The sequence below is a fragment of the Somniosus microcephalus genome, chromosome 6, assembly GCF_052327205.1.
Source record: "Somniosus microcephalus isolate GS21.2 chromosome 6, FLI_Smic_1.0, whole genome shotgun sequence".
In the NCBI taxonomy this organism is placed as follows: Eukaryota; Metazoa; Chordata; class Chondrichthyes; order Squaliformes; family Somniosidae; genus Somniosus; species Somniosus microcephalus.
Genome location: NC_140992.1, coordinates 9,944,851 through 9,968,124, shown reverse-complemented (window position 1 = coordinate 9,968,124; position 23,274 = coordinate 9,944,851). Strand labels below are relative to the sequence as shown.

The following is a 23,274-nucleotide window of genomic DNA, read 5'->3' as shown; positions in this document are numbered from 1 at the left end:
CTACCGACCATAGAGCACATATACCAGAAACGCTGTTTACGGAGGTCACGGTCCATCATCAAAGACCCTACCCACCCCAGCCACAGTCTGTTCGCCCTCCTGCCATCTGGGAGACGCTACAGATGCATTCGCACCCGTACGACCAGATTTAGGAACAGCTTCTTTCCCAGGGCTGTCATCCTACTGAACTCCACAAATAAACTCTAAAGCCTGCACATCTGCCAATGCACTTTATTATGGTTATGTTTATGTTAATGTATTACAAGCCAAATGTATGTTGAATGTTTAAATGTCTTCATCTAAATGTACACTCTCGGGAGCCGCAAGCCTACATTTTGTTGTACTGCACTTGTGCACTAACAATGACAATAAAAGTTGATTTGATTTTTTTTTTGAACTTGGGTTAGTGGCTCAGAAACATCGCGATAACCCTGGCAGGCTTCAGTTTTGAACGGGCAGATAACTCTGCACACTCCCCTCCCCTCTCCAAACTGGCCCCTTCCAAAATAGGCTCTCTCCAAACTGGCGTGCAGTGAAGGGAGGGAGAGGATTACATAACCCGTTGCATGGAAGTTTCCAATTCAATAATTAGATTTATTTAGTGGCCAATAATATCACCTTAAGGCCGGTGCTGTGTGAGACGACGTCACTGTGCATTTGGGAAGAGGCAGTCCTGTGTACCCAGCCCAACTCACTGTGTGACCCGCACTCGCAGCAAGCTCCCCACTCTCACTCACTCTGTCCCTTTAAGTGACGCTCGCTGTGCGATTGCAGCTAGCGCATTAGTGGCTCCCAGTCAGGGCACAGACACGGAAGCTTGCACGATAATAATAATAATTCAAATCTCTCCCTTCGAGGCTGCCCGGAGATTTGACACGACCCAGATGGACAGCAAAGGTAAGGAAGGACTTTATTTCTGGAGATGTGCAATTTCTGGAATGTTCCTGTCCCTGTATTATTTAAGAGACAGACAGAGAGGAGGAGACTGCAGTACGGTGCTCACTTAGTACCGAGGGCTGGCAATCGGTGGGTCGAAGGCAAGCCGAGCCGAGCCGAGCTGTTTCACTGCAGTATTAAGAGAGAGAGTGAGAGTGACAAGCTCACTCTCCCAGACAGCAGCTTTCGTGAAACAGGACCACCTAACTCTCGCTCGCTTTCTGTCTTTTAAAGGTATTTGTTAAAATCAGGGTCGTGGATCAGTGCATTTGATGATGGAGAAGATTAATAATGGATTGGTGCAAATAATTGGTTCAAACAAGGGATTTTTTTTGGCGATGGATCGAGTCAACGGGAGACTTGGAATAAACTGACCAAACAAACAGAAATGGTGTTTAATGTGTAGCGTGATTTAATAAATAATGTGGCTTGCGCTGCTCATTCAATAGAACCGCGCACCCCTCCAACCCTGATCTGCTAAACTCTACCTACATTGACGGTGGGATTATTCAAGGGTTATTTTGCATGGCTTTGGGGGTTCGAATCCGTCTTGTATCTTTTTTTTTAAATTGCTGAGCCCATCTGTTTTGTCCCGTCTCAGTTGCTGCATTGCACACGTGGAGCACATATAATGATCAAATGCATCTCCCAGTCTCGCCTCCTCTCGCACACTCTCTCTCGCCTTCTCTTCCCCCGCTTTTATTGGCTTCCCTGGTGTTGTTGTTCTTGTCTGGGCGGGTTGAGTTGCGCCAGCGCTTCTAGTTGCAGACGTGGTTCCTGTGTCCTGAGTTCTATGAGTACATCAAGTGATGGAAGCGGGGGTGGTTATACAGAGAAACTCTCTGCGCCAGGAGGGTTGGAGGTCCACAAACCCTCTGTGGTCGCCCACCAGGAGATTGGACTTGAAGTGGAGCAGGGTGTTGGAAAGTAGCTGTCTACTTGAAGATCTGGGGGAACGATGATCGTTGGTCTCTGGCAGACCGTCACCAAGTCCCAAAATGGGTTTTGTAAAAATTCTGCTCTTAAAGTTGTACTTATTTCATCTTCTTGACGACAACAACAGTAATTAAAGGCCCATCAATAAAGGGCAACAAAAAAGTGAGTTGGACATTGTTGGTGATGAGATCGTGGTCTTGTCTGTTAATGCGTCCAAATGCATGTCCCAGTGGCTCCTGACTTTTCTGAAACATGGTAATGGAGCTGAAACTCTTAAGTGGTGCGTGGGTGAAGTTTCATGACTGGCTGCCTGATCAATCAACAATATGTATGTGTACTTGTAGCCAAGAGCCCTTAATGACTCAGTGTTGTCAATGAAGCCTCTTTATTCTAGGAGATATAATGGGCCTATAAATTGGCTCACACTGTGCCTGTTTCTCGGGTGCAAAAAAACAGGCGGCGGAGGGTCCAATATGGCGTGCACGCGCTCATTCCGCACCGGGGGAGCGCCGCGTGCCAAATTGGTTAGGGAGCCGTGGAGTCATCAGGGCACACGCCTGAAACCAGCATTCGGCCTATTTCCAACATAAATCCAGGGCCTAAAGCCAGTTTTAGGCCCATGTCCCATATTTGATTTCTCGAGCCTAAAAACAGCCAAACCGACGGTTCTTAAAGGGACTGCTGGAGGCTGTCACCAAAAAAGGTAAGTTTCAAAAAAAAAAATTACTGACTTACCTGAATGTGGAGCCAGGAAGAGGAGGGCCGCTGCTCCTGGATCCACATTGAAACAGCGGGCGACTGCCGGCCACTGTTCACCCCCCCACCCCAAACCGATCTCCTCTATTTTCCCCCCCCAGAATCACCATCGGCCACTGTCCCTGCCGGCCGACTTTGGTCCACTTCGTGACCGGCGCACTCTCTCCTGGGGTGGGACTGACGCCCCCGGTGATGCGCGAGGACCATCCCACGTGGCCCTCGCGCACCTCAGCCTCGGCGTGGCGGGGTCGGTTTGCTCCCGAATCTGGGTGCCGATCAGTTTCTACCCCATGGTGTTTCACAGCTGATCACCAGAGTTGATGGTGAAACGGTTAACAGTGCCAATTCTTTGATTCGCAGTTTAGGAGTTGGATGCTTGCACCCATCTAGAATGATGTGTGGCTAACTGTGTCCTTGTAACTCTCTTCCTCTACTATCGTACATCCCTCTGATAGCATACATCCAACTTCAGTTATAGTTTGGGGAATGAAGTGAATTATGTGATTACACACAATTTAACAGCACAGAAACAGGCTATTCGGCCCAACTGGCCCGTGCCGGTGTTTATGCTCCACACGAGCCTCCTCCCACCCCCTCTTCATCTCTCTCTGTCAACATATTCCACTGGTCCTTTCTTGTACTTATCTAGCTTCCCCTTAAATGCACCTATGTTCTTTGCCCCAACCACTCCCTGTGGTAGCGAGTTCCACATTCTCAACACTCACTGAGTGAAGAAGCTAATCTATGGCTTTAGGTACAATATCCGTTGTTATTCATTCGGATTTTTTTTTTCATTTGTTCATGGAATGTGGGTGTCACTGGCAAGGCCAGCATTTATTGCCCATCCCTAATTGACCTTGCGAAGGTGGTGGTGAGCCGCCTTCTTGAGCTGCTGCAGTCCCGTGCGGTGAAGGTGCTCCCACAGTGCTGTTAGGGAGGGAGTTCCAGGATTTTGACCCAGCGACGATGAAGGAACGGCGATTATATTTCCAAGTCAGGATGGTGTGTGACTTGGAGGGGAACTTGGAGGTGGTGGTGTTCCCTTGCGCCTGCTGCCCTTGAACTTCTAGGTGGAAGAGGTCGCGGGTTTGGGAGGTGCTGCCGAAGGAGCCTTGGCGAGTTGCTGCAGTGCATCTTGTAGATGGTACACACTGCAGCCACGGTGCGCCGGTGGTGGAGGGAGTGAATGTTTAAGGCGGTGGATGGGGTGCCGATCAAGCGGGCTGCTTTGTCCTGGATGATGTCGAGCTTCTTGAGTGTTGTTGGAGCTGATGATCACACGTTATATTTTAGTTTCACATTTAAATGAATAAATTCGGGATGTGCCGCACCACCCTCTTCCCCGCCCCCCCCCCCCCCCCCGCCAGTTAGTTGACTTGACAGCTGGTTCTATCATTTCAGTGCGTACGTGAGCTTCCGGAGGTCACCAGAGCCCGTGGAAGCCTAGCCCAGGAGGGGAGAACATTGCTGAGGCAGAAAAGAAAAAGAAATGTACATTAATCTAGGCAAATTGTTTTTAAAAAAAACCTTGTCGATTTCAGCACAGTGGGTTTCCTTCCTTTGAACCTCCATCCTGAGAATATCCTTCCATTGGGCAAGGTCGGGTATCTGTACTAGACTGTGGGCTTTTTCATTCATTTCGGTGCATACCTTTTACAAATATGTTCAGAATTTTTCAAGTCTGGCGGGTGCAGCAGCTGGGTCGCTTTTATATATCCTTTTAACGTCCGAGGTTAGAGTACTCACTGACTCCTCATTCGCACTGGTTCCACCCGGGTACAAAGCCGGTGTAAATTCTGTCTCCGCATTCCCTCCCCCCCGCACACACTTCCCCACCTCCTCCTGTGCAGTATGATCCAGCTGTAGTCATTCATTACCATCAATCGGAGAATGCTGAGGGAAGTTGTCACTAACAGGCATGGGTTATTAGATGGGGTTCATGGGTGTAGAAACATTTTCCTTTTTTTCATAATATAATTTTTTTTTTACGTGAGGAGACAAAAGGGGGGGCTGGAGAAGAAGGACACCAACTTCAAAACCAGGCCACAGTTGGAGCAGTGTGTGCAGTTTTGGGAGTCCCATTTATGGAAAGGACATTTACACCATTGGGAGCAGACAATGTGGATTCACCTGGATGAGTTGCAGCTCCAACAACATTCAAGAAGCTCGACACCATCCAGGACAAAGCAGCCCATTTGATTGGCACCCCATCCACCACCTTAAACATTCACTCCCTCCACCACCGGCACACCGTGGCCGCAGTGTGTACCATCTACAAGATGCACTGCAGCAACTCACCAAGGCTTCTTCGGCAGCACCTCCCAAACCCGCGACCTCTTCCACCTAGAAGGACAAGGGCAGCAGGCGCATGGGAACACCACCACCTCCAAGTTCCCCTCCAAGTCACACACCATCCTGACTTGGAAATATATCGGCCGATCCTTCATCGTCGCCGGGTCAAAATCCTGGAACTCCCTCCCTAACAGCGCTGTGGGAGTACCTTCACCACACGGACTGCAGCGGTTCAAGGCGGCGGCTCACCACCACCTTCTCAAGGGGCAGTTAGGGATGGGCAATAAATGCTGGTCTTGCCAGCGATGCCCACATCCCAGGAACGAATAAAAAAAAAATGATGCCAGGGAGAGACTTGAGATACCAGGACCACTGGAGCAGGAAAGACGAAGAGCAGATTTAATTCAGCTTTTTAAAATTATGAAGGATTTCTGGCAGTGAATCAGGAAAGACTATTTCATCTGCTTGGAGAGCCATCAATTTAGAATGATCACAACGAGAGTGAGGAGAGAGTTGAGAAATTTCTTCACGCACCGAGTTGTGGGAGGGTGGAACGCTTGGCCACAGGGAGTGGTCGAGGCCGAGAGACCATTGCATCTTTTCTGGGAAAATTGAATCAATATTTGAAGCCGAGGAAGATGGAAGGCGGTATGCAGGGAGCGGGGCAAGTGGGATTGGATTTTGGATTGTTCTCGCAAAGAGCTGGCACAGGCACAATGGACTGAGTGGCCTCCTTCAGCGGTGTAAGCTTCTATGATTATGAAATGTTGCAGGGTTTCCCCAAATAATATAAAGAATTTGAGCAGTGGAGGGGAGCTAAATGTTCATTCGAGTGGTTAAAATCCATTTGGGCTGTAGGCGAAAGTGCAGGAGAACATCTGTTACTGAGTAGGTCCCGAAATGAATCTCGAAGGGTTTTCAGTATAGTGTTCTTGATTGCACAATAACTGGAATGTAAATGCATTGTGAGGAGATAATTAGTGCCAAGTAATAAAATCAATAAGATAGTACATGACATTTAAAATAACTGAAGAGAAATGTAAGGACTGAGCTAGTTGTGAGAGTCATTTTCTGCCACCCAAGTATAGGGCTGCAATCATTCTTTGTGATGATTAAAGCATGGATTTGTGAAGGGTTGGTCGTATCTGACTAGGGTTGCAAAATTCTGGGAATTTTTAAAAGAGGACACTTTCCATGGGAATTTTCGGGAATTATGGGAATTTTGAGTTTTTTTGCACACTGATGGTTTTTGTCTCTGACCCTTATATTATCTTTGTCATCAAAATAGACATACTGTTCCATACAAATAAAAACAGGCTTTCAAAACTTTATTTAGGTTATAATTTTGAACTTTATTGAACCCCCACAAAAAAGACCCATCTAAAATAAAATAAAAAGAGCGTCAGCTTATTTAGCCTGTAATTTGTCCTTATTTTGTCCCTTTGAGTCTTCTACTCATGAGTCTTCTGAGTCTTCTACTCATCATTGCTCCTCCTGATTCTCTGGCTCTGACGTGTCCATTTCCTCCTCTGTGTCACTGTCTAGCTGTGCGGTGGACACTTCTGTATCTGGCTCAATAAGTTTTAGGTTCGCCCGGATAGCCACCAGTTTCTCCACTCTCTTGTTAGTCAGCCTGTTGCGCACCTTTGTATGCGTATTCCCAAAAAGTGACCAGTTTTGTTCAGAGGCCGCTGATGAAGGTGGGATTTGGAGTATCACTGATGCAATGGGTGACAGGGCCTCAGATGCACAAAGTCCCTTCCACCAGGTATGTGCACTGATATGCTTGCATGATTCCCATATCCCGTTCCCATTCCAAAGACCTTGCTTGGTAGAGAACTTTGCCAGACTTCCCAGAACTTTGCCCATAAGGAGCCTGATGCTGAATGTGAACCATCATCTTCTTGAATGGAAGCAGAGGAACTCTGGGCTGACTGCTGTGAGCTTTGAGTGAAGTTGTTGCATTTGGATAAATGCTGCTGCATCTTTGTGGCATTCTTTACATATGGCTTTGTACAGTGTTTGCACATGTACACAGTCTTTCCATCTTTAATGCCTGTGGTAAGATGCTTCCACACATCCAACGGTAAATGTGGCATTGTTCTATGCAGAGAAATGAAGGGCATTCATCTCTGTGTCGAACAGCGGTCGATCAGCACGATTGCAACAGGGTGAGTAAATTTTTCCTGATGCTCCATGTGATGGAAGCATGACCAGTGCACGCACGACGCTACATCACCAATAGAGGGAGCTAATCGCTCATCCACTCATCCAACCAATCAGGACACATTTGTTCAAAGTCACACACAAAACTTGTAGTTATTAAAACAAGCCAAGTAAGAAGATAAACATATATTGATTAAGAAATTCCTTAATAATTAAGATTCCATGCCTGTTAGTAATTTTAAGAGAGGACCTGTGGAAAAAAATGAAAGAAATACAAAAAAAACCCAAAAAAACAATATTTTGCTAGCATGTGCTTTTTTGGGCAAAATTCCCAAGCTAAAATTTCCGGAAATTTACCAAAAACTTTCCACCCCTTTGCAACCCTATATCTGACTAATCTAGTTGCATTTTTTTAAGGATGTCACTAGCATGGTAGATCGGGGATGGTCGATGGATGCTGTCTATATAGACTTCCGGAAGGCATTTGGTAAGGTTCCACACAAGATATTATTAGCAAAAATAAAAACACAAGGACTAGGAGGTAATCTTGTGATATGGGTTGAAAAGAACATTAAGAATTAGGAGCAGGAGTCGGCCATATATCCACTCGATCCTGCTCCACCATCAAATAAGATCATGGCTGATCTTCGACCTCAACTCCACGTTCCTGCCCGCTCCCCATATCCCTCGATTCCCTTAGTGTGCAAAAATCTATCGATCTCCGTCTTGAATATACTCAACGACTGAGCATCCACAGCCCTCTGGGGTAGAGAATTCCAAAGATTCACAACCTTCTGAGTTAAGAAATTCCTCCTCCTCTCAGTCTTAAATGGCCGACCCCTTATCCTGAGACTAAGCCCCCTAGTTCTAGACTCTCCAGCTAGGGGAAACAGCCACTCAGCCTCTACCCTGTCAATCCCTCGTTGGTAATTAGTTAGGAGGTAGGAGACAAAGAGTAGGGATAAAGAGAATGTTCTCTGATTGGCAGGCTGTAATAACTGGTGTTCCCCTGGGATCTGTACTGGGGTCTCAGCTTTTCACCATATATATTAATGACTTGGATGAGGGAATAGAGAGTTGCATATTCAAGTTTGCAGAGGAGGCTAAGTCTGCAATGAGTCTGCAAAGGGATATAGATAGGTTCAGTGAGTGGGCAAAAATTTGGCAGATGGAGTATAATGTGGGAAAATGTGAGGCTATCCACTTTGGTAGGAAGAATAAAAAAGCAAAATATTATTTAAATGGAGAGTGGCTACAGAATGCTGCGGTACAGATAGATCTGGGGGTCCTAGTACCTGAAATACAAAAGGTTAGCATGCAGGTACAGCAAGTAATTAGGAAGGCAAATGGAATATTGACCTTTATTGCAAAGGGGTTGGAGTATAAAAGTAGGGAAGTCCTGCTACAACTGTTCAGGGTGTTGGTGAGACCACACCTGGAGTACCGCGTACAGTTTTGGTCTCCTTATTTAAGGAAGGATATACTTGCATTGGAGGCAGTTCAGAGAAGGTTCACGAGGTTGATTCCTGAGTTGAAGGGGTTGTCTCATGAGGAAAGGTTGAGCAGGTTGGGCCTATACTCACTGGAGTTTAGAAGAATGAGAGGGGATCTTATTGAAACATATAAGATTCTGAGGGGGCTTGACAGGGTAGGTGCAGGGAGGATGTTTCCCCTTGTGGGGGAATCTAGAACTAGGGCATAGTTTCAGAATAAGGGGTCGCCAATTTAAAACGGAGATGAGGAGGAATTTCTTTTCTGAGGGTAGTGAATCTTTGGAATTCTCTTCCCCAGAGAGTTGTGGAGGCGGAGTCATTGAATATATTCAAGGTGAAGATAGACAGATATTTGAAAAACAGGGGAGTCAAGGGCTATGGGGAGCGGGCAGGAAAGTGGACTTGAGACCAAGATCAGATCAGCCATGATCTTATTGAATGGCGGAGCAGGCTCGAGGGGCCGAATAGCTGACTCCTGCTTCTATTTCTTATGTTCTTACTAAGTTTAGAAGCACGGTAAATTTTGTATTTGGGAGCAGGAAGTTACAAAGGGACATAGACAGACTCAGTGAGTGGGCAAAACTGTGCAGATGGCATTCAGTGTGGGGAAGTGTGAGGTCATCATCGTTGGATCTGAGAAAGACAAACTGGAAGATTTATATTAATCTCCAGGGGATTGGAATACAAAAGTAAGGATTTGATGGTTCAGGTGTACAGAGCCTTGGTCAGACCCCCTCTGGAGAATTGCCTTGGATGGGATGTAGCTCAGATTCAGCAGCGTTCTACCAGGTCTTAATGGGTTAAATTGTGCGGACAGGTTGCATAAATTCGGTTTGTGTTCCCTTGAGTTTAGAAAGTTATGGGGTGATCTGATGGAGGTGATTCACATGATAAAGGGATTCGATGGGGCAGATACAGAGGGCTCGAATTTCCAAGCCCCGTGGAGGTGGGTTTGGAGGCGGGAGTGGTGGGAAAATTGCAGAATCGGGGGACAGGAACCCATCCCGCCCCCAACCCGCCTCCATGCCAATGTCCCAGGAGGTGGGTATCCGACCTCTGCTGGGAGCCGCCTCCCCGAGGCAGGAAGGGGATTCGTGCCAATTAACTGCCTGTTAACAGGTAGTTAACAGGCAGTTTTTTGCCTAATCTCTATTTTTAGCACTGAAGTGTGGGCTTCCTGACGGCTCCGAACCACACCAAGTTAGTGAGGCGGACCGTCGGTCTGAAGGGGTTGGAGGGGTCGAGATGTCTGTTGTGCAGGTGAGTGATGGGTGCATGTGTGCAGAGGTAAGTGTGTGAGGTAAGTGTAAAGTGTTTTAATAAGTTTTACTTACCTTTACTTTCTCCTGCAGGCTTCCTTCCTTCAGTTCTCGGGAGTCCCTCAGCTCACCGGCACAGAAAGCAGAATGGCCGCTGAAATGTCAAAAGCTGCAGCCTCTGCTTTCTGGTCTGGAGAGATCTCTAACTGAGTCTGAGTAGAAGGACTCAAGTTAGAAGACAGATTGTCGGTGTTTGACAGCTTCACAGAGCTGTCAAACGCTGATTTTTCATCTGTCAAAAGCTCTTGACAGATGAAATGTCAATCACTGACGTCACCAGTAACCAGGTGTCCATTAATTGGCCTGCTGAGCCTGCTGGGCGGGCTTAACAAGGTCAATCAAGGGAAAATAGCGTGGGTTGGCCACAAGTCGATGGAGGCGGGACTACAACCCAAAAAGTGGGAGTCCCGCCCCCATCACATCCCCATTGACAAAATCCAGCCCAGAGAAACTGTTTCCTCTGGTGGGGGAATCCAAACAAGGGGGATACAATCTGAAATTAAAAACAGAAAATGCTGGAAACACTCAGCAGGTCGGGCAGCATCTGTGGAGAGAGAAACAGAGTTAACGTCTCAGGTCGATGACCTTTCGTCAGAACTGGAAAATGTAACCGGTTTTAAGCAAGTGCAGGGGCAGGGAAAGGGGGCAGGGGAGAAAGAGCAAAAGGGAAGGTCTGTGATAGGGTGGAAGGCAGGAGAGATTGAACGACACAAGGGATGATGGTGCGAGGCAAAAGGAGATGGTAATGGGACAAGTAAAGAAACAAAAGATGGGTCTAGAGGAGGTGTAAATGAGAATAGCAGAATCATCAACAGCTGCCGTCTGGAGGGGAAAAAATGAGGCCAGAGGTTATGACCTGAAAGTGTTAAACTTAATGTTGAGTCTGGAAGGTTGTAAAGTGCCTAATAGAAAGATGAGGTGCTGTTCCTCCAGCTTATGTTGAACTTCACTGGAACAGTGTAGGAGGCTGAGGACGGAGAGATCAGAGTGGGAGTGGAGCGGAGAATTAAAGTGACCGGCGACCAGAAGCTCAGGGTCACGCTTGCGGACTGAACGGAGGTGTTCCTCAAAGCAGTCGCCCAATCTGCGTTTGGTCTCCCCAATGTAGAGGAGACCACATCGTGAGCAGCGAATACAGTATACTAGATTGCGAGAAGTACAAGTAAATCGCTGTTTCACCTGGAAGGAGTGTTTGGGGCCCTGGACAGTGGGAAGGGGGGAGGTAAAAGGGCAGGTGTTGTATCTCCCAAGGGTACAATCTTAAAATTAGAGCTAGGCCACTTGGGAGTGAAATTAGGAAGCACTTTTTCACACACAGGGTAGTGGAAATCTGGAACTCTCTTCCCCCAAAAGGCAATTGAAATTTTCAAGACCGAGATTGATAGATTTTTGTTGGATGAGGGTATCAAGTGAGCAAAGGCAGGTAAATGGGGTTGAGGTACAGATCAGCGGGGCAGGTTCGAGGGGCTGAATGGCTGCTGTTCCTATATTCTTCAATTATTGCAAAGAAGAACAGTGACTTTTGTTGGGAGATGTGTAGTTGGAAATGTATTTTCTTTGGTTAACTCTGCAAACTGATCTGAGCGTCGGATGAAGAATCCAATTGGAATGAGCTAGGATTGCAGTCAGCATGAGAACGATCGGTTCGTACTCGCACGCGGGCAGGAGGTAGAGCTGCGATGATTGTACTCTGGGCTCTGCGGTCAGCAGTTGTGCTGCGTTATGCCGCTAATGAGCGGATGAAACCAATTTTAACTGCCCGGGAAACCACCCCTGAACACTCTTCAGTTTGATCAGGGTAACTGCATTCATCGAAAAATAGGAGCAGGAGTCGGCCAAACGGCCCTTCGAGCCTGCTCCGCCATTCAATATGATCATGGCGGATCCTCTATCTCAATACCATATTCCCGTTCTCTCCCCGTACCCCTTGATGCCTTTCGTGTCTAGAATATATGGGGAAGGGAGAGCAAGGGAGGGACATCTACATTTATTCTCCAAGTTTCTTTAATTGTCTCCTGAAGATGCTGACTCCAGTCAGGGTACCCTCCCATGGGTAACTCACCCAAGTGATCATTCTTCGTTGTGTCTGATCCCAGGCAGTGAGTGTTGGCAGGTTTTCCAACCATAGGGGCATCACCGATTAACCCAATCCTGCCCTCACCCATGCGCTCTTGTTGGTAGGTGCTAGTCATCGAAAACATGGCTGTTTCTTTCCTTGAAGCCATTTGTAGTGGCCTTACCAGGGTTTCCAACAAAGATCAGGGTTGATCGTGAGATCTTGCTGTTCTCTGAGTTGGTCCCACACCAGCCGGCTCGGCTGTAGGAGAGGACAGGAGCGCAGTTTCATCCTTGTGTTCCGCAGAGAGCGGTAGAATCAGTGAATGCGGAACATGGACTGGGTGACTCTGTCGCTGGGCTCGTGAGTTAAGTGGGCCCTCGCTCACTGGGTGACTTACTGTGTTCCAGTGCTCCATATCGTTTTATTCCTATTCGTCACTGCAGCATATTCAGTAATTGTTACCGGAGCCAGTTCAGGTGCGTTGCGATGCATGTATTAACCCTTCGATTGAGGGACACGAGGGTTTCCATTTAATTTCAGATGAGATGTGAAACCGACATTCCACCTCCCTGCTCAGTTAGGCATAGATTCCATAGCACTATTCGAAGAAGAGCAGGGGAGTTCTCCCCAGTGTCCTGCCCAACACTTAGCCCGCAACGCCACTAATACAGATTAACTGGTCATTTATCTCGGTGCAGTTTGTGGGACCTTGCTGTGTGCAAATTGGTTGCTGTGTTTCGCTATATACAACAATGAGTATATTTCAAAAGTAATTGTTTCCCTTGCCTACCCATAAGAGCATAAGAAATAGGAGCAGGAGTAGGAGCTAATGCATAATTTGCAAAAAACATATATTCCTCTAGGGCATAAAAACCCAAAAGGAAAAGTGATCCAACCATGGCTAACAAAAGAAATTAAAGCTAGTATTAAGTCAAAGGAGGAAGCTTATGAAGTTGCCAGAAAAAGCGGTCAGCCTGAGGATTGGGATTTTTTTAGAAATCAGCAAAGGGGGACCAAGAAATTGATAAAGAAAGGGAAAATGGAATATGAGCACAAACTAGCGAAAAATATAAAAATGGATTGTAAAAGCTTCTATAGGTATGTGAAAAGGAAAAGACTGGCAAAGGTAAATGTAGGCCCTTTACAGTCAGAGACAGGAGAATTTATAATGGGGAATGAGGAAATGGCAGAGAAATTAAATAAATACTTTGTTTCTGTCTTCATGGAGGAAGACACAAAAAACCTCCCAGAAATACGAGAAAACCAAGGGTGTGGTGAGAATGAGGAACTTAAAGAAATTATTATTAGTAAAAAAAACAGTACTAGCAAAATTAACAGGCCTAAAAGTCAATAAATCCCAAGGACCTGATGAACTACATCCTAGGGTTTTGAAAGAGGTGGCCATTGAGATAGTGGACGCATTGGTTGTCATCTTCCAAAATTCTATAGATTCTGGAACGGTTCCTGCAGATTGGAGGATAGCAAATGTAACCCCGCTATTTAAGAAAGGAGGGAGAGAGAAAACGGGGAACTACAGACCTGTTAGCCTCACATCAGTAGTTGGGAAAATGCTGGAATCTATTATAAAGGATGCAATAACTGGGCACTTAGAAACTAATAGTAAGATTGGGCAGAGTCAACATGGATTTATGAAAGGGAAATCCTGTTTGGCAAACCTATTGGAGTTCTTTGAGGATGTAACTAGTGGAGTAGACAAAGGGGAACTAGTGGATGTGGTGTATTTGGATTTTCAGAAGGCCTTTGATATGGTCCCACACAAGAGGTTGGTGAACAAAATTAGGGCACATGGAATTAGGGGTAATATACTAGCATGGATTGAGAATTGGTTAACAGACAGAAAACAAAGAGTAGGGATAAACGGGTCTTTTTCAGGATGGCAGGCTGTGACTAGTGGCGTACCACAAGGATCGGTGCTTGGGCCCCAGCTATTCACAATCTATATCAATGGTTTGGATGAGGGGACTAAATGTAACATTTCCAAATTTGTTGATGACACAAAGCTAGTTGGCAGTGTCAGTTGCGAAGAGGAAGTGAAGAGGCTTAAAGGGGATCTCGACAGGCTCAATGAGTGGGCGAGAACATGGCAGATGGATTATAATGTGGATAAATGTGAAGTTATCCACTTTGGTAGAAAAAAACAGAAAGGCAGAGTATTTCCTAAATGGTGAAAGATTGGGGCATGCAGATGCTCAAAGGGACCTGGGTGTCCTTGTACATGAGTCACTGAAAGTGAATGTGCAGATGCAGCAAGCCATTAGGAAGGCAAATGGTATGCTGGCCTTCATTACAAGAGGATTTGAGTACAGGAGTAAAGAAGTCTTACTCCAATTATATAGGGCCTTGGTGAGACCACACCTGGAGTAGTGTGTACAATTTTTGTCTCCTTACCTAAGGAAGGATAAACTTGCCATAGAGGGAGTGCAGCGAAGGTTCATGAGATTGATTCCTGGGATGGCGGGACTGTCGTATGAGAAGAGATTGAGTAAACTAGGCCTGTATTCTCTTGAATTCAGAAGAATGAGAAGGGATCTCATTGAAGCATACAAAATTATTACAGGGCTTGATAGGGTGGATGCTGGGAGAATGTTTCCCTTGACTGGGGAATCCAGAACCAGGGGCCACAACCTCAGGATAAAGGGTGGGCCATTCAGGACTGAGATGAGAAGAAATTTCTTCACACAGAGGGTGGTGAATCTTTGGAATTCTCTGCCCCAGAGGACTGTGGAGGCTCAGCCATTGGGTATATTCAAAACAGAAGTTGATAGATTTCTGACTAGTAAGGGCATCAAAGGATACGGCGATAAGGCCGGTGAATGGAGTTGAGGCAGAAGATCAGCCATGATCTCATTGAATGGCAGAGCAGGCTTGAGGGGCGAATGGCCGACTCCTGCTCCTATTTCTTATGTTCTTAGTAGGCCATACGGCCCCTCGAGCCTGCTCTGCCATTCAGTAAGATCATGGCTGATCTTCGACCTCAACTTCACTTTCCCGCCCGATCTCCATATCCCTTGATTCCCCTAGAGTCCAAAAATCTATCGATCCCAGCCTTGAATATACTCAACGATTCAGCATCCACAGCCATTTGGGGCAGAGAATTTCAAATATCCGTCGCTTCAAGATGTATCTGTCGAATAAAAAGTGGGGATAACTTGCTGTGCTATAAATGGTGACTGATTAAATTGCAGTAATATTGATTACTGTCGGTTCCGAGACTTTGGTAACAGATTCTCAGAGCCTAACAGCAAAGTCAAGCCTACTTCTAATTGTTTTTGGATGTTGAATTTATTCTCCCCACTTTCATCTCTCCTGATTCTCGCTAGAGTGCATGTTCCTAGCAGCCTTCCTTAGCTCACACAAGTGGCCATTCTCCATGTGCCAGTCATAGAATCTTACAGCACAGAAGGAGGCCATTCGGCCCATTGTGCCTGTGCCGGCTCTTTGAAAGAGCTACCCAATTAGCCCCCCTCCCCCCCTGCTCGTTCCCCATAGCCCTGCAAATTTTTCCTTTTCAAGTATTTATCCTATTCCTCTTTTGAAAATTACTATTGAATTTGCTTCCACTGCCCTTTCAGGCAACGCATTCCAGATCATAACAACTCGGCGAGCAAAAAAATTCTCCTCCCCTCTGGTTCTTCTGTCAATTACCATAAATCTGTGTCCTCTGGTTAACAACCCTATTACCAGTGGAAACAGTTTCTCTCTATCTACTCGATCAAAACCCCATATAATTTTTGAACACCTCTATTAAATCTCCCCATAACCTTCTCTCTGCTCTAAGGAGAACAACCCCAGCTTCTCCAGTCTCTCAACATAACTGAAGTCCCTCATCCAAGACAGTGAGCATTGACGCTGTGTGATATCACAATCTGGTCTGGCCCAATGTCTGGCGTTACCACTGGATCGCACTCGGGAATGAGAACCCTAGCTTCGTATCGCCTGCTCCTCCGTCCGGAGACACCGAGGCTAATTCCAGCAATCCCTACTGCTTTCCCGGCTGAGATCAGCTTAGCAGGGATCGAACTTGGGATCATCCTGTGCAGTTCTGCATCGTGTCAGCCGTGGCTCAGTGGGTTGCACTCTCACGTCTGGGTCAGAAGGTCGTGGGTTCAAGTCCCACTCTCAGAGACTCGAGCACAAAATCAAGGCTGACGCTCCCAGTGCAGTACTGAGGGAGTGCTGCACTGTCAGAGGTGCTGCCTTTCGGATGAGACGTTAAACCGAGGGCCCCATCTGTTCTCTCAGGTGGACCTAAAAGATCCCATGGCACTATTTTGAAGAAGAGCAGGGGAGATTTCCCCAGTGTCCTGGGCCAATATGTTTCCCTCAATCAACATCACGGAAACAGATTGGCCCAGAAATTCGGGTCCCAACGCGTGAGTACACACGGGGTACTCACGCGTAGGCCCAACGAAAGTGCCGGTTTCGTGCATGCACGGGAAACCGGCACTTCCATTCCCCTGAAAGAAGGGGTTGACAGGTGTAACGCGTGCGCCGGAGAGGCTGCGCGTGCGCATCGAACTTACGTTTTTTGTCCAGGTTTTTCTGGGAGGGTAAGTCTCCAGCAGTTACACTTTTAAAAAGCAGGCGCAAGGCCTGCTTTTAACAAGGTAAGTGGTGAATTAATTAAAATTAAAACATTTTTTCCACAGGTTTATTATTTTTAAATACTTTAAAGAAAGGTAAGTTTATTTTTAGCCCCATTTGTGGGAGCTTGCTGTGTGCAAATTGGCTGCCGCGTTTCCCACATTACAACAGTGACTACACTTCAAAAAAGTACTTCATTGGCTGTAAAGCGCTTTGAGACGTCCGGTGGTCGTGAAAGGCGCTGTAGAAATGTAAGTCTTGCTTTATTTTTGAAGCCCTACACTTGGCCCTGAGCCACTGGAGGCAGCTCAGATTGACGTGTCCTTGTCCACCAACTTGATAACAGCAAAAAAAGAAAGTGCGGCTGCAGATTTTGTTTTTGTAACGAAAGGCTCTGATTGCTGATGTGCGCGTGCCGTGGGCCCCTGTGACTGGCACAGCCTGACGTCACTGCACCATGAGTGAAAATGATAGGGCCGCTGGAGTTGAGGACAGCACAAGGATTCAGTTTTAAAAAAAGATGAGTGAAATGTAATCTCTCTGGGACGGAGGGTGTTCAGGTTAAGTTGCGAGACAGCTGCTCTCTGCAGATTTATTGGCATGTTTGACCCTGTGAGCAGCAAAGGGCTTGTCCTCACTTGCTGCAATCTTTAGTTGCCAAAGTAGCGCCCGTCCCGACACTTTAAAGTCCTTCGCTGTGCGAAGTGTTTTAAAGACACTTTCAACGTGAAAATGCAATGTAAACGTAATGATTTCATATTCTATTTTAAATTAATTACCACTTGCAAAATGCACTCTCTTTAATTTTTGTTGATTGATGTAGTTACCTCTTTGTTACCTTTAGGCTTGACTATCCCAACGCACTCCTGGCTGGCCTCCCACATTCCACCCTACGTAAACTTGAGGTCGTCCAAAACTTGACTGCCCGTGTCCTAACTCGCACCAAGCCCCGTTCACCCATCACCCTCTCTGTGCTCGCTGACCTACATTGGCTCCCGGTTAAGCAGCGCCTCAATTTTAAAAATTCTCATCCTTGTTTTCACATCCCTCCATGGCCTCGCCCCCTCCCTATCTCTGTTATCTCCTCCGGCCCCACAACCCCCCCCCCCGCTCCCCTCACCCGAGATATCTGCGCTCCTCTATTCTGGCTTCTTGAGCATCCCTGATTTTAATCGCTCAATCTTTGGTGGCCGTGCCTTCAACTGCTCCTCTACTCCCCTGACTCCTTGTTGGCGGTTCCCCTTCTCTCGAGTCCAGGTGCCCTCTGGTTCCTCACCCAAGTGGCCATTCTTCATGTGGGACCCTTGAAGCCGACTGTCAACAGGCTGTTTCATATCGGGGTCAGTGGGGGGGGTGTCATCTCGGACACCCATGGTTCTATCTTCACCCAACGTTCAAAGGATGAAGGATTTGCATTTATATAGCGCCCTTGATGATGTCCCAACATGCTTTACTGCCAATTAAGTATTTTTGAGGTGCCGTCTTTCGGATGAGACGTTAAACCGAGGCCCCGTCTGCCCTCTCAGGAGGACGTAAAAGATCCCATGGCACTATTTCGAAGAAGAGCAGGGGAGTTATCCCTGGTGTCCTGGGGCCAATATTTATCCCTCAATCAACATCACTAAAACAGAATATCTGGTCATTATCACATTGCTGTTTGTGGGAGCTTGCTGTGTGCAAATTGACTGCTGCGTTTCCTACACTGGAACAGTGACTACACTTCAAAAAGTACTTCATTGGCTGTAAAGCACTTTGGGATATCCTGAGGTGGTGAACAGCGCTACATAAATGCGAGTCTTTTTGGTTTTGTCACTGTTGTAATGTAGGGAGACGTGGCAGCCAATCTGCACACAGCAAGCTCCCACAAACAGCAGTTCTTTAAATTTACCAGATAATTTTTTTTTTAAATGATGTTAGTTGAGGGATAACTATTGGCCAGGACACTGGGGTGAATGACCCTGTTCTTCTGCAAAACAGTGCCATGGGATCTTTTATGTCCACCTGAGAGGTCAGACGAGGCCTCGGTTTAACATCCCTCATCTGAAGGTTGACACCTCTGATAGTGCAGCACTCCCTCAGTACTGCCCCTCCGACAGTGTGGCTCTCCCTCAGTACTGCCCCTCCAACAGTGCGGCGCTCCCTCAGTACTGCCCCTCCGACAGTGCAGCGCTCCCTCAGTACTGCCCCTCCGACAGTGCGGCGCTCCCTCAGCACTGCCCCTCCGACAGTGCAGCACTCCCTCAGTACTGCCTCTCCGACAGTGCGGCACTCCCTCAGTACTGCCCCTCCGACAGTGCAGTGCTCCCTCAGTACTGCCCCTCCGACAGTGCAGCACTCCCTCAGCACTGCCCCTCCGACAGTGCAGCACTCCCTCAGTACTGCCCCTCCGACACTGCGGCGCTCCCTCAGTACTGCCCCTCCGACAGTGCGACGCTCCCTCAGTACTGCCCCTCCGACAGTGCAGCGATCCCTCAGTACTGCCCCTCCGACAGTGCAGCGCTGCCTCAGCACTGCCCCTCCGACAGTGCAGCACTCCCTCAGTACTGCCCCTCCGACAGTGCAGCGCTCCCTCAGTACTGCCCCTCCGACAGTGCAGCGCTCCCTCAGCACTGCCCCTCCAACAGTGCAGCTCACCCTCAGTACTGCCCCTCCGACAGTGCGGCGCTCCCTCAGTACTGCCCCTCCGACAGTGCAGCACTCCCTCAGTACTGCCCCTCCGACAGTGCAGCGCTCCCTCAGTATTGCCCCTCCGACAGTGCAGCGCTCCCTCAGCACTGCCCCTCCAACAGTGCAGCTCACCCTCAGTACTGCCCCTCCGACAGTGCGGCGCTCCCTCAGTACTGCCCCTCCGACAGTGCAGCGCTCCCTCAGTACTGCCCCTCCGACAGTGCAGCGCTCCCTCAGTACTGCCCCCCGACAGTGCAGCGCTCCCTCAGTATTGCCCCTCCGACAGTGCAGCGCTCCCTCAGCACTGCCCCCCGACAGTGCAGCGCTCCCTCAGTACTGCCCCTCCGACAGTGCGGCACTCCCTCAGTACTGCCCCTCCGACAGTGCGGCACTCCCTCAGTACTGCCCCTCCGACAGTGCAGCGCTCCCTCAGTACTGCCCCTCCGACAGTGCGGCACTCCCTCAGCACTGCCCCTCCAACAGTGCAGCACTCCCTCAGTACTGCCTCTCCGACAGTGCGGCACTCCCTCAGTACTGCCCCTCCGACAGTGCAGCGCTCCCTCAGCACTGCCCCTCCGACAGTGCAGCACTCCCTCAGTACTGCCCCTCCGACAGTGCAGTGCTCCCTCAGTACTGCCCCTCTGACAGTGCAGCGCTCCCTTAGTACTGCCCCTCCGACAGTGCAGTGCTCCCTCAGTACTGCCCCTCCGACAGTGCAGTGCTCCCTCAGTATTGCTCCTACGACAGTGCAGCGCTCCCTCAGCACTGCCCCCCGATAGTGCGGCACTCCCTCAGTACTGCCCCTCCGACAGTACGGCGCTCCCTCAGTACTGCCCCTCCGACAAGTGCGGCACTCCCTCAGTACTGCCCCTCCGACAGTGCAGCACTCCCTCAGTACTGCCCCTCCGACAGTGCGGCGCTCCCTCAGTACTGCCCCTCCGACAGTGCGGCGCTCCCTCAGTACTGCCCCTCCGACAGTGCGGCGCTCCCTCAGTACTGCCCCTCCGACAGTGCAGCACTCCCTCAGTACTGCCCCTCCGACAGTGCAGCACTCCCTCAGTACTGCCCCTCCGACAGTGCAGCACTCCCTCAGTACTGCCCCTCCGACAGTGCAGCGCTCCCTCAGTACTGCCCCTCCGATGGTGCAGCTCTCCCTCAGTACTGCCCCTCCGATGGTGCAGCTCTCCCTCAGTACTGCCCCTCCGATGGTGCAGCTCTCCCTCAGTACTGCCCCTCCGATGGTGCAGCGCTCCCTCAGTACTGCACTGGAGTGTCTGCCTGGATTATGTGCTCAAGTCTCTAGAGTGGGACTTGAACACAACCTTCTGGCTTGAGAAATACACATCATCGTTGGTCATGTGATCTCAATATCCGTAATCGCAAGGCTTATGCGTGTGAACTTTTACCTTTATTGTGCGAGAAGCAGAGTGTGTGAGTGCTTCACTTCCTTGGTTACTGAATGATGGTGGATGTTTGTGCAGTAAATGGAGACTTACTTCTGTGTCACTATGAACGGGGAGTGCTGCCTTCAACCCATTGGTACGGTAGTGGAGTAGGGGTTGCCAACCTTCCACAATTACCCTGGAATCTCCAGGAATTGAAGATTAATCTCCTGGATGCTGCCACGAACAAAACCCTGGAGAGAAAAATCATTAAAAAAAATTACGTGTTTTTTTTCCCAATTTCTTTAGTTATAAAAATATTGGCGATAGGGGAATAGCTGTTTGACTGGGCGGGGCAGATGGAGGTAGGAGGTCATGTGATGAACCCTCCAGGAATATGTCCACCCAGAGTTGGCAACACTAGGGCAGTGCTACAGGCACTGCATTCGCAACCCAGAAATTCCACAGGCCTTTGTTGGCATAAGTGACAGGATCCACCTGTCCTAAACATCTGCCGCAGTATCTGGAATGGGACGGGGGTTGGTGGGGGAGGAGTGGGAGCAGATTTTAATATTGGATCAATATCCTGGAACTCCCTACCTAACACCATCACTGAAGGCCCACAACCGCCACCTCGGGGGGTCAGCTCGAGATAAAGAAAGAGCGTGTGTTTATGTAGCGCCTTCCACGACACACGACGTTCTTCCTTTCTGACACAGGGGGGCCATACTTGGGGTGGTGGGAGGTTCTGCCCCAAGCAGGCCCCACATCCCCTGGGAAGCTAGTTGTGGAAGTCCGGACCAGTCTCTTCTATGTCCCGGAATAACTCCCAAGACTGCTACCTCACTCCTGGCAGACATGTGCTGGGAAAAGTCCATAGATGCCTGGGATTCATGCGTTCAAATCCCACCACAGGAACTGCTAGATGGAAAAAGACCACAGTCCATCGAGCTTGCCGCCTTCCACCCTGGTAGTCGCCTGATACAACAGAAGTGGAGTTGTTGACTAATCACAGCAATCAATCTCTATCAATTTTTAAATATTCATTTATGGGATGTGGGCATCACTGAGCGAGGCCAGCATTTATTGCCCATCCATAATTGCCCTTGAGAAGGTGGTGGTGAGCCGCCGCCTTGAACTGCTGCAGTCCGTGTGGTGAAGGTGCTCCCACAGTGCTGTTTGGGAGGGAGTTCCAGGATTTTGACCCAGTGACAATGAAGGATCGGCGATATATTTCCAAGTCAGGATAGTGTGTGACTTGGAGGGGAACTTGCAGGTGATGGTGTTCTCATGCGCCTGCTGCCCTTGTCCTTCTAGGTGGTAGAGGTTGTGGCTTTGGGAGGTGCTGTCGAAGAAGTCTTGGCGAGTTTATGCAGTGCATCTTGTAGATGGTACACACTGCAGCCACGGGGCGCCGGTGGTGGAGGGAGTGAATGTTTAAGGTGGTGGATGGGGTGCCAATCAAGCGGGCTGCTTTGTCCTGGATGGTGTCGAGCTTCTTGAGTGTTGTTGGAGCTGCACTCATCCAGGCTAGTGGAGAGTATTCTATCACACTCCTGACTTGTACCTTGTAGATGGTGGAAAGGCTTTGGGGAGTCAGGAGGTGCATCACTCGCCACAGAATACCCAGCCTCTGACCTGCTCTTGTTGCCACAGTATTTATGTGGCTGATCCAGTTAAGCTTCTGGTCAATGGTGACTCCCAGGATTTTGATGGGGGATTTGATGATGGTAATGTAAATGAAAGTCAAGGGGAGGTCGTTAGACTCTCTCGTGTTGGAGATAGTCATTGCCTGGCACTTGTGTGGCGTGAATGTTATTTGCCACTTATCAGCCCAATCCTGAATGTTATCCAGGTTTTGCTGCATGTGGGCACAGACTACTTCATTATCTGAGGAGTTGTGAATAGAACTCATGCAATCATCAGTGAACATCTCCATTTCTGACCTTATGTTGGAGGGAAGGCCATTGATGAAGCAGCTGAAGATGGTTGGGCCGAGGACACTGCCCTGAGGAACTCCTGCAGCGATGTCCTGGGGCTGTGATGATTGACCTCCAACAACCACAACCATCTTTAAGCTAGGTATGACTCCAGCCAGTGGAAAGTTTTCCCCCTGATTCCCAATGACTTCAGTTTTATTGGAGCTCCTCAATGTCACACTCAGTCAAATGCTGCTTTGATATACCGGGCAGTCACTCTCACCTCGCCTCTGGAATTCAGCTCTTTTGTCCATGTTTAGACGAAGGCTGTAATGAGTTCTGGACTCAAGTAGTCTTGAGTCTACAACAGACCCAGACATGAGGCGAAGAACCCCCACACCCCGTGGTGGAGAGCTTTGGGAACCACAGGTCTGAAGTCACCTATTCCTTCTGAGCTCGCTACACTCACCACATGTCGGGTCCCAAATTGCTCATACTGGATCCCAAAATGTTATTTTGTGAAAGAAATCTATCTCATTTGCATTTGAATGAATCCTTCCACCTTCTCCCGAGTTAGCCTCTTCCATAGATTGACCACTCGCTCACTGAAATATTGTTTCTGCAGATTTGTTTTGAATTTACCCCCCTTAGAGCATAGGCCGTATCCTCTGGTTGTGCTGTTCTGGACAAGTTGAAACAGCTCGTCATGGTTTACATTATCCAGTCCCTTTTAGAATCCTGAAA

At 48.4% G+C, this 23,274-nt stretch overlaps 1 protein-coding gene across 1 annotated transcript in view; it reads left to right on the top strand.

Moving 5' to 3' along the window:
* The first annotated feature begins 532 nt into the window (after window positions 1-532).
* The window catches only part of fgf12a (fibroblast growth factor 12a), a 423,417-nt gene continuing 400,675 nt past the window's right edge, over window positions 533-23,274 (top strand). Inside the window, exon 1 of the mRNA XM_085989695.1 lies at window positions 533-897. Within this exon, the coding sequence (XP_085845821.1) occupies window positions 885-897 (13 nt within the window). The 5' untranslated portion in view covers window positions 533-884. The remainder of the gene's footprint in view (window positions 898-23,274) is intronic.